The sequence below is a fragment of the Hypanus sabinus genome, chromosome 7, assembly GCF_030144855.1.
Source record: "Hypanus sabinus isolate sHypSab1 chromosome 7, sHypSab1.hap1, whole genome shotgun sequence".
NCBI lineage: Eukaryota > Metazoa > Chordata > Chondrichthyes > Myliobatiformes > Dasyatidae > Hypanus > Hypanus sabinus.
In genome coordinates this window covers 142,438,173-142,450,559 of record NC_082712.1, presented here as the reverse complement: position 1 = coordinate 142,450,559, position 12,387 = coordinate 142,438,173, and the positions used below count along the sequence as shown (strand labels likewise).

The 12,387-nt window shown below is 35.4% G+C and overlaps 1 protein-coding gene across 35 annotated transcripts in view; it reads left to right on the top strand.

The window, feature by feature from the left end:
- Positions 1 to 12,387, top strand: part of stk33 (serine/threonine kinase 33) — a 204,260-nt gene that overhangs the window by 119,906 nt on the left and 71,967 nt on the right. For all 35 annotated transcript variants that reach the window (XM_059975837.1, XM_059975806.1, XM_059975816.1 and 32 more), the window contains one exon: positions 3,148 to 3,260. In XM_059975837.1, coding sequence (XP_059831820.1) covers positions 3,148 to 3,260 — 113 coding nt within the window. The remainder of the gene's footprint in view (positions 1 to 3,147; positions 3,261 to 12,387) is intronic.

Sequence of the window (12,387 nt, the reverse complement as noted above, 5' to 3'; positions counted from 1 at the left end):
GAAATGTTAAGCGACCACGTAACAGCAGGAAGTCATCTGAAGGAGGCCACGTGCATTCAGTTCCGTTGCTGGAATTGGTGGCTGGAACCACGGAAAATGGCTTTTAGCTAACAACGGGGAACCCACTCCCCTGACTCAACGGATTGGCATCATAAAAGACCTGGGCAAGTTTAAACCGCCTCGCTCTTAAACCCAAAAACGCAGCAGCTTGAACGAACTAACAGTGACTGTTATCTTTCCATCAGACAATACATTATCCCCTAGACAAGGATAGAGCTATTTCTTATTGGTTATTATTATACCTGCGCTTTAGATTTAGTATTGACGACGTATATTATCTGTATTAATCTTATTTTTGTGCCCTTTATCAATAAATACTTCTAAAAATAGTACCATCAGACTTCAACGGACATCTCTATCTTTGCTGGTAAGTGATCCAGTTACGGGATTTCGTAACACAATCAAAAGAACATGGCAGATGAATTCCATAAGACCATAAGACATAGGAACAGCATTAGACAATAAGGCCTATTGAGTCTGCTCCACCATTTCATCATGGCTGATCTATTTCCCTCTCAACTTCATTCTCCTCCCTTCTCCCTGTTTTCTTTCACATCTTGACTAATCAAGAACTCACCAAACACCACCTTAAATGCACCCAACGACCTGGCCCCCACAGCCACCTATGGCAACAAATTCTATTGATTCACCACCTTCTGGACAAAGAGACTCCTCTTCACCTCTGTTCTAAATGGATATCCTCTGTTTTGAGCCTATGTCCTCTGTTCCTAGATTTCCCCCACTAAAGGAAACATCTTTTTCACATCCACTTTATCTATGCCTTTCATTCTTCTAAATTCCAGCCAGTACAGGCCCAGGGCCTTCAATAGCTGATCATATGATAACCCTTTCATTCTGAGAATCATTCTTGTGAACTTCCTTTGAACCTTTTCCAAGGTCATTACATCCTTTCTTAAATACGGACTATTGTAATGTTGCCCTATTGCATGCCTTTTCTATTTCCCATTGAAATTTATATCCCACAATTCAATGTGATTCTTCCCTCATTTGGGGATCTGTATATAACTCTCATCAGGGTCTTTTCATCTTTGCAGTTGCTTAACTCTATCCTCAAAGATTTTACATAAAGTATTGTGATCCCATGTCATCTCTTTCTAAGGATTTGATTTCATTTTTTTTTAAACCAACACAGCCATCTCACCCCCTCTGCCTACCTGCCTGTACTTTTGATATAATGAGTATCCTTGGACGTTAAGCTCCTAATGATGATCTTTTTTCAGCTTCAGCTTAATGATGTTCACAATATTCTACTTGCCAATCTAAAAATGTGCTCCATCATCGCTGCCATCATGTCAAACTACATGTTGTGCAAAAGTTTTCCTGTTCCTCTATAATTCATGAAACTCTTCAGATAGTAACCCAAATTCCATAGAAATTAATTGCTTTAACATCTCTGGTCCTGGAGGAATATCGGACAGAGATAAATTAGTATTGAATGGATAAACAATGTGCATAATTGTACTGATGACTTGAGGATCACTTGTCTTGCGTACATGCTGTATACTCTTAAAACCCTCTTCCGTGATTATGGATAAAGCAAGAGATCAATAAATCCAGCAAAATTGAAACAAATGTTGTGCAATTTATCTGGAAAGAGAAACAGGGACATTATCTGAAGCATTAAATCTGTTTCTTTTTCTACAGATGCTGTCTGACCTATTGTGAATTTCCAATATTTTCTGTTTTTAGATTAACTTGGTAAAGTTTATGTATACTTTGGCATTTAGTATGTGTTTACATTGTTGTACTATTTCTAGGCTATTGTTTGAAATAAAATTGTTATCAAAACTATGCAAACTAAAGAATATAAAATCAGTTTTAGTTAAAAATATGAATTATTTTGATTTCTTTAACATTTTGTTCAAATGAATATTCAATAAAAAAGGGTGACAGAGTTTCTCCAGGAAGACTATTGACTGAATCCAAACTTGTTTTTTTTCTATTACTTGATATATTTCCCTTATTGGATTTTGAATATGCATAGCTTCTATAGCTCTGTTAGAATCTCATGGTTTTAAAGGCTTTTTCCTTATTTTTGATTTATTATTCCTACCCTTTAAATCTGATATATGCCATTTTTATTTTGAGATATTATGGTACCAGATCATGATAGAAATATGCTATTAGAAATGTGATGAAAAGTGAAGTATTCTATAACATTAAGTGCATGTATTTGTGAGACATTTGGTATTGTATATCTCAGTTTGCTTTAATCTCAATACAGAGCAAACAGGAGAATTAGGCACTCTTTATCCAAGTGCAACAAAACATATACAAGTTCATCCACAAAGATTGTTTTCAAAATTTCCCTTTCTCCATAATAAAATACTCCACTAACTTGCCTCTGCTACTTCTGTAGTACAAATGAAAGCTTACTAGGCATATAATTATGAAGTTCTCTGCCTATGATATAGCACAATGTAAAAGGAAGTGTCTGTCCACAGTGCCTGTATCAGATTTTGTTGTCAGTTTATGGTTATGTAATTTTGCCAGCTGAATACTGGTTACTTTTTGCCAAATTATACTGACTTTAATTTTAATGGATATAGCTGTAAATGTGCTGGTGATATTTTACCAAGTGACATTCTTGGAAGGTAAGCATGAGGTGTTGCAATTATTTACACCTGTGGAACACATTGATTGTATCTCAGTCCAAAATGAAAGATTAGATAATATAATATTATCTAATGTAAGAAAACATTGTGAAAATTCATGTAATATATAAACAGTCAACAGCATTTTGCTGCCTACACTGCAAAATATAAATTTGAAACTGGCATTATTTACAAATGAATTTGAACTCAGAATATTTGATGAGAGTACGATTGAGATTTGGTTTGTCCGATTATCTTGATGGTTACATAATAGTCTGCAAAAGGCATAACATTACTGAACTGGGTTGTACAGTTAATCCACAATTACTTACTAATACCTTATGTTATATGTGCCAACAAAACAAATGAGAGAGCTAAGTTTCTTGTGCTGTGAAGCTATCTCTGAATGCAGATCATTGAGAGGGTTGTATCAGCAGCTAAAAGGAAATATCCTTTGATCCTTTCCATACAGACTTTCTGGAGTTCCTCCATTTGTGGCAAGTTCAGAAGAGAAGCTTGCTGAATTGATAAACAGGGCAGAGCTTCGCTTAGACAGTTCAGTTTTACATGAAATTAGTGATGGTGGTAAGTAAAAGATCAGTTTTATCTATTTTGACTTGCACCTGGAGCAAAGTCAGTTCAAGAATGAACATTCTCTGGCAGAGCTTGGATGGAAGCATGGAAAAATTGCAGGAATGTAGTGTTGAGTTTGGGTGGATGCAGAGAGGATGTATCATCTGGTGGTAGTATCCAGAACTAGATGGCACAGCCTCAAAATTGAAGGGTGACTTTTTAGGAGGAATTCTTTTAGCCAGAGAGCAATGAATCTGTGGAATGCTCTGCCACAGACTGCAGTGGAGGCCAACTCTGTGGATATATTTAAACAGAAGTTGATTGTTTCCTGATTGATCAGGGCATCAAAGGATATGGTGAGAAGACAGGTATATGGGGTTAAGTGGTATCCGGGATCAGCTATGATGGAGCATACTCAATGGGCTGGATGTCCTAATTCTGCTCCCATGTCTTATGGTCTTATCTCTTTATGCCAGATGCATGGTTTGTAGAGTTGCTGCTCACATTGGTCTTGCAAATTATTTGGAATTTTTAAAAATGCTTTTATCTTGTATTTTGAAAAATAACCCAATTGTTTTGAGATTGCCCATTTTAAAAATAGCTTCAGATGTTGGTTAAAGAAAGGTTCATTTTGAAAAAGATACTGGCCGTTGTAAGTAACACAGAAGCAATCACATAAATTCAAGATCAAAGATTCAAGGTTTTTTATCATCATTTGTCAGTACACAAGTGTAAAGGAGATTGAAATTACTGTTACTCTGGATGTAACGTAGCATAAAAAACAAAATATGCATGAAGAAATTAATAAAAAAAACAATAAATATAAATGCATTTGACTAACTCATATACATATACTGATCGTATGTATATAAAATGACGCTAGATACAGGAGTATCTGTACATAATGTGACACTGACATGAAATAATAAAGTAGTGTTGTGGGGTAGATTAATAGGTGGAGGTGCTGTCCAGATTAATGGTTTGGGGGAAGCAATTGTTTCTGAGTCTAGTGGTCCTGGCGTGGATGGATGCTGTGCAGCATCTTCTCTGATGGGAGTATGTCAGTCAGTCCATGAGCATGGTAGGTGGGATCTTAAAACCACAAGATATGAGAGTAGAATTAGGCCATTGGACCAATCGAATCTACTCTGCCATTCCATCATGGCTGATTTATTATTCCGCTCAACCCCATTCTCCTGCCTGCCTCCCCCACCCCCTGTGACCTTCGATGCCTTGACTAAACAAGAACTTATCAACTTCTGCTTTAAATATACTCAATGACTTGACCTCCATAGCTGTTTCCATCAATGAATTTCACAGACTCACCACCCTCTGGCTAAAGAAATTCCTCCTTATCTCTGTTTTAATGGACATCCCTCTTCTGAGGCTGTGGGCTTTGGCCCAAGACTCTCTCACTGCAGGAAACATCCTGTCCACATCCACTCCATCTTGGCCTTTCAATATTCCATAGGTTTCAATGAGATCCCCCCTCAGACTTCTAAACTCCAGCGAGTACAGGCCCAGAGCCATCAAATGTTCCTCGCACGTTAACCCTTTCATTCCTGGAACCTCTGGACTCTTTCCAATGCCAGCACATCTTCTCTTGGATAAGAAGTTTGAAACTTTTCACATTGCTCCAAGTTCAGTGGTTACCAAAAGACTCACGATTACATTCTTGCTCCTATAATCTAGTCTTCTTGAAATGAATGCTAGCATTGCATTTGCCTTCCTTACCACTGACTCAACCTGCAAGATAACCTTTAGGGAATGCTGCACAAGGACTTCCAAGTGTCTTTGCACCTCTGATCTTTGAATTTTCTGCTCACTTATATGCCTTTATTCCTTCTACCAAAGTGCATGACCATATATTTCCCTATACTAAATTCTATCTGGCATTTCTTTGCCCATTCTCTCAATTTGTTTAAGTCCTTCTGAGACTCTGCTTTGTCAAAATTACATGCTCCTCCACCTATCTTTGTATCATCTGCAAAGTTGGCAACACAGCCATCAATTTCATCATCCATATCGTTGATATCTAATGCAAAAAGAAGCGTCCCCCATACTGACTGTCACAGAACATCAATAGGCACCGGCAGCCAACCAGAATAGACCACCTTTATTCCCATTGTTTGCCTCCTACCAGCCAGCCAATCTTCCATTCATGCTAATATCTTTCATACAAAACTAAAGGCGTATATCTTGTTAAGCAGCCTCATTGTGGCATCTTGTCAAAGGCCTTCTGATAATCCAGGTAAACAACATTCATTGACCCTCTTTTGTCTATCCTGCCTGTTATTTTTTCAAAGAATTCCAATAGATTTGTCAGACAAGATTTCTCCTTAAGGAAACCATGCTGACTTTGGCTTATTTTCTCACATGCCTCCAAGAACCCTGAAACCTCATCCTTAATAATAGACTTCAACATTTTCCCAACCTCAGAAGTCAGGCTAACTGGCCTATAATTTCCTTTCTTCCGCCTCCCTCCCTTCTTAAGGAGTGTGGTGACATTTGCAATTTTCCTGTCCTCTGAAAACATTTCAGAATATTTCAGAACACTGGGGTATATTCTATCTGGTTAAGTTGCCTTATCTATCTTAAGACTTTTCAGCTTCCCAAGCAGTTTTCTTTAGTTAGTAGCAACTACACTCACTTCTGCGGCCTGACTCTCTTGAATTTCTGCATACTGCCAGTGTCTTCAACAGTGAAGTTTGATGCAAATAATTACTAAGTTCATCTGTCATTTCTTTGTTCCCCTTTACTGCTCTCCACCTTTTTCAGTGGTCTGATATCCACTCTCGCCTCTCTTTTACTTTTTGTATATCTTAGAAAAAGCTTTTGGTTTCCATTTTCATAGCTTACTTTCATATTTCATCTTTTTGTTCTTATGGCTTTTTCACTGCCTTCAGTTGGTTTTTAAAGGCTTCACATTCCACTATAACTTTCCACTATTTTTTTGCTTTATTATATGCCCTCTCGTTTGCTTTTATGTTGTCCTTAAATTCCCTTGTCAGCCGTGATTGCCTTACCCTACCTTTAGAATACTTCGTATTTCGTGCGCCTTCCAAATTGCTCCCAGAAACTCCAGCCATTGCTGTTCTGCCATCATCTCTGCTACTGTCCCCTTCCAATCAACACTGGCTAACTCCTTTTTCATGCCCATGTAATACTGATACATCTGACTTTACTATCTCGCTCTCAAACTGCAGGGTGAATTCTGTCATACTATGGTCATAAAGGGTTCCTTTATGTTAAGCTCCCTAATCAAATCTGGTTCATTTCAGAACACCCAATCAAGAATTGACTTTTCCCTAGTGGGCTCAATCACAGACTGCTCTAAAAAGTCATCTTGTACGCATTCTACAAACTCTGTCTCTTGCAATCCAGTACTATCTTGATATTCCCAACCTACCCCCATATTGAAATTCCCCATGACTATTATGACATTGACCATATTACATGCCTTTTCTATCCCCTGTTGTAATTTATGTCCCACATCCTGGCTACTGTTCAAAGGCCTGTACATTACTCTCATTACTCTTTTGACCCTTGCAGTTTCCTAATCCTACTCCTAAGATTCCACATCTTCTGATCCTATGTTGCTTCTGTCTAAAGATTTGATTTTCTTTTTACCAGCAGAGCCACCCCCCCCCCCCCACCATCTCTGATTACCTGCCTATCATTTCAGTGCAGTGGATCCATCATGATATGGCTGGCCTTATTCCAGCAGATATCTGTATGCATTCAGTGGCCACTTTATTAGGTACAAGAATGGAACACAGTGTGGTCTTTTCTGCTGCTCATCCACTTCACGGCTCAACATGTACATTCAGAGATGCTCTTCTGCACACCACTGTTGTAACATGTGTTTATTTGAGTTACTGATACCTTCCTGTCAGCTCGAACCAGTCTGGCCATTCTCCTCTGACACTCTCATTAACAAGTCATTCTTGCCCACAGAACTTGTAGTAAGGTTCCTTCTGAAATCTTCAGTTATTTCTACCCATGTCTACAGCCTTGGTCTTCCCTTTCCTACAATGGTAATCATTGTAATATTTCTTTCTCTAATTTATTTCCCAGCATCTTGAAATTAAGTAGACGTTACCACTCTGAATTTTCTTTGGGCAGTCTTGAAATTGCCTTCACTTGAGGGGACAAAAGGTTAAAAGTGTATCGACACATAGAAACATAGAAGATTAGAAAACCTACAGCATAATACAGGCCTTCAGCCCACAAAGTTGTGCTGAACATGTCCCTATCTTAGTAATTACTAGGCTTACCCATAGCTCTCTTTTTTTAAAGCTCCATGCACCTATCCAAAAGACTCTTAAAAGACCCTATTGTATCTGCCTCTACCACCGTTGCTAGCAGCCCATTCCTCTCACTCACCACTCTGAGTAAAAAAACTTACCCCTGACATCTCCTCTGTACCTACTCCCCAGCACCTTAAACCTGTGTCCTCTTGTGGCAACCATTTCAGCCCTGGGAAACCTCTGACTATCCACATGATCAATACCTCTCATCATCTTGTACACCTCTATCAGGTCACCTCTCATCCTCCATCGCTCCAAGGAGAAAAGGCTGAGTTCACTCAACCTGTTTTCATAAGGCATGCTCCCCAATCCAGGCAACGTCCTTGTACATCTCCTCTGCACCCTTTCTATGGTTTCCATATCCTTCCTGTAGTGAGGTGACCAGAGCTGAGCACAGTACTCCAAGTGGGGTCTGACCAGGGTCCTATATAGCTGCAACATTACCTCTTGGCTCCTAAATTCTTTCTTTCTTTCTTTCTTTTTCAATCTTTTTATTAAATTTCATATATAAAAAAAACAACACAAAATAATGAATAGATTACAGATTCAATAAACTTGAGATTACATTAGTAATAGGATAATAATAACCTATTAAAACATCCATCAACAAAAGGTACATAAATCAATCAAGTCTATATAAATATATATGAAAAACAAAAATAATCATCGAAAAAAGAAGAAAAAAAAATTGAAATTATATATGAGAAAAAATATATATTGAAAAAAAATACTAAACTAAAACTAACATGGGCAATAATAGCACTTTATAAATATATAAAGGTGTCAAGAAAAGAACTCCAGAACTCCATACCTGAACAAGTATAAGTAGAGAAAAGGATCTGAAATAAGCCAAATTAATTCATATGAAAGTGTCGAATAAATGGTCCCCAGGTTTCTTCAAATTTAATTGAAGAATCAAAGATAGTGCTTCTGATTTTTTCCAAACTCAGATAAGAAATAGTTTGGGAGAACCACTGAAATGTAGTAGGAGGATTTACTTCTTTCCAGTTTTGTAATATAGACCTTCTGGCAATTAATGTTACAAAGGCAATCATTCGTCTGATTGAAGGGGAAAGCTGATTGCCATCTTCATTTGGTATACCGAAAATTGCAGTAATAAAATGGGGTTGTAAATCGATATTCCATACTGAGGAAATGACATCAAAAATGTCCTTCCAATAGTTATGTAAAGTGGGACATGTCCAAAACATGTGAGTCAATGAAGCCACTTCTAAGTGACATCTGTCACATTGAGGATTAATATGCGAATAAAATCGGGCAAGTTTATCTTTAGACATATAAGCTCTATGTACAATTTTAAATTGTATTAAAGCATGTTTAGCACAAATAGAGGAGGAATTAACCATTTGTAAAATTTTTTCCCATTTATCTGTTGATATATTACATCGAAGTTCTTTTTCCCATTCTTGTCTAATTCTATCCGATATTTCTGGCTGTATCTTCATAATCATGTTATAAATAAAAGCTACTAATCCCTTCTGACAAGGATTAAAAGTAAAAATCAAATCTGAAAAATCCGATGGAGTTGAGTTAGGAAAAGATGGAAGAATTTTATGTAAGAAATTTCTAATTTGTAAGTATCTAAAAAAATTAGATTTAGGTAATTCAAATTTGTTGGATAGTTGATCAAAAGACATCAAAGTACCTTCAAAAAAAAGATCACGAAAACATTTTATACCTTTCCTTTTCCATATACTAAAAGCTTGATCTGTCAATGAAGGTTTAAAAAAAAAATTACATAAAATAGGGCTGTCCAGAGCAAAGTTTTTCAGATTAAAGAATTTGCGAAATTGAAACCAAATTCGTAGTGTATGTTTAACAACAGGGTTAGATATCTGTTTATTGAATTTGGCTAAATCAATAGGAAGAAAAGAACCAAGAACGGAAAATATAGAATATCCCTTAACCTCACTACATTCCAAATTTACCCACTGTGGGCACACAGGTGAATCCAAATCTAGTTTCCAGTACATTAGGTTACGAATATTATTCGCCCAATAATAAAATCTAAAGTTAGGTAAAGCTAGACCACCATCTTTTTTAGACTTTTGTAATTGCCTTTTGCTTAACCTAGGATTTTTATTTTGCCACACAAATGAGGAAATTTTTGAATCAATATTATCAAAAAAAGATTTAGGAATAAAAATTGGTAAAGCTTGGAATAAATATAAAAATTTCGGTAAAATCATCATTTTAATAGCATTAATCCGACCAACTAATGATAAAAATAAGGGAGACCATCTAGTAGTAAGTTGCTGAATTTGATGAAGCATAGGTAAAAAATTCAGTCCAAATAAATCTTTATATTTCTTGGTGATTTTTATACCTAAATAGATAAAGTTATCAGTAACAACTTTAAATGGCATCCTATCACTCAATAAAGTTTGCGCGTTTAAAGGGAATAACTCACTCTTATCTAAGTTTAACTTATAACCAGAAAAGCTACCAAATTGAGCCAACAAGGATAAAATAGCAGGAATAGACCTACTAGGATTAGAAATATATAACAACAAATCATCAGCATAAAGCGATAATTTGTATAACTTCTCATTACGGGTAATACCAAAAATATTAGGAGACTCACGAATAGCAATAGCTAAAGGTTCTAATGCAATATTAAATAATAAAGGACTTAAAGGACAACCTTGTCTCGTACCACAAGATAATTGAAAAAAAGAGGATCTATAATTATTTGTAAGAACAGAAGCAACAGGTTTATAATATATTAATTTAATCCATGATATAAAATTAGGACTAAAATTAAAGTTTCTCAATGCATTAAATAAATATGTCCATTCAACTCTATCAAAGGCTTTTTCAGCATCTAATGAGATAACACATTCTGGGGTTGTAGGTGATGAAGTATAAATTATGTTAATCAATTTTCTAATATTAAAAAAGGAATATCGATTCCTAATAAAACCAGTTTGATCTTCTGAAATAATCTGTGGTAATACCTTTTCTAATCTAATGGCTAAAATTTTTGTAAGAATCTTAGAGTCTACATTTAATAATGATATAGGGCGATAAGATGCACATAAGGTAGGATCTTTATCTTTTTTAAGAATTAAAGAGATAGTAGCTTCATAAAACGATTGAGGTAGTCTCTTCTTAACAAACGCATCATTAAAGATTTCACATAGCCAAGGAGAAAGCAATAAAGAAAAAGTTTTAAAAAATTCTACAATAAAACCATCAGGACCAGGAGCTTTCCCTGAATTCATTGATGAGATAGCCTCTCTTATTTCATCCATAGAAATAGGAGCATCAAGCAAGCTACAATCTTCATCTATCAGTTTAGGAATATTCAAATTATTAAAAAAATTATCCATCGTAAACCGGTCACCGTCAAATTCTGATTGATATAAAGATTTATAAAAATCTTGAAAAGTGTTATTGATTTCTTTATAATCAGTAGTTAAATTACCGTCTTGTTTACGAATTTTAATAATTTGTCGCTTAGTCGAAATAGCTTTTAATTGATTAGCTAACAATTTACCAGTTCGATCACTATGAATATAAAATTGAGCCCTAGTCTTAATTAATTGATTCTCAATTGAAGAAGATAATAATAAACTATGTTCCATTTGAAGCTCAACTCTCTTCTTATAAAGTTCTTTGGTAGGAGTAACGGAATAAATCTTATCAATTTCTTTAATTTTATCCACCAATAAAGCTATATCTGAATATCTTTGTTTTCTTTTACCAGCGGAATATGAAATAATTTGTCCACGAATAAAAGCCTTGAAAGAGTCCCAAAGTATTCCTTTATCAATCTCTTCATTATAGTTTGTTGAAAAAAATAAGTCAATTTGTTGTTTTATGAAGGTAATAAATTCTGGATCTTGAAGTAAAGTAGCATTAAGTCTCCAAGATCTAGTATTGATAGAAGAATCCGAAATCTTGATAGATAACTTCAAAGGCGCATGATCCGAAATAGCAATAGAATCGTATTTACAATCAATAACATCTGTTAATAAACGATGATCAATAAGAAAGTAATCAATTCTAGAATAACTATGATATACATGTGAAAAAAATGAAAATTCTTTATCTTTAGGGTTCAAAAACCGCCATATTTCAGTAATTCCAGAATCAACCATAAAAGAATTAATAAGTAAAGCTGATCTATTCGGAAGAGTTCGAATAGGTTTAGATCTATCCATCGAAGGATTCAAACAACAATTAAAGTCTCCACCCATAATCAACATATATTCATTCAAATTAGGAAGAGAAGTAAATAAACGTTTAAAAAATTCAGGACAATCAAAGTTTGGAGCATAAATATTAACTAAAACAACTTTCCGATTAAAAAGTGAACCAGTTATCAACAAAAATCTACCCTGTGGATCAGAAATAATTTCATAATGTGTAAACGAAATTGAGGCGTCTATAAAAATAGACACACCCCTAATTTTAGCGGTACAATTTGAGTGAAATTGTTGGCCTTTCCAGAACCTAAAAAAACGTTGATTATCCTCCCTCCTAATGTGGGTCTCCTGTGCAAAAATAATATTAGCGTTCAATCTATGGAATACTTTAAATATTTTTTTACGTTTAATCGGATGATTTAAACCATTAGTATTCCACGAGATAAAGTTAATAGATTTATCCATCATACCAATATTAATTGTGTGTATCATAAAAGGTTAAAAAGACACATAACCCACAATTCAGGAAGAAGGAAAATTGATTCAGGAGCAACCGGAGATCCTGACACCTCAACAATATTAACAATTTAAAGTCAGCCCATAAACTAAAAGCAAAAAAATAAAAAGCAAAAGCATGAAAAAAGATCCCTCCCCCCT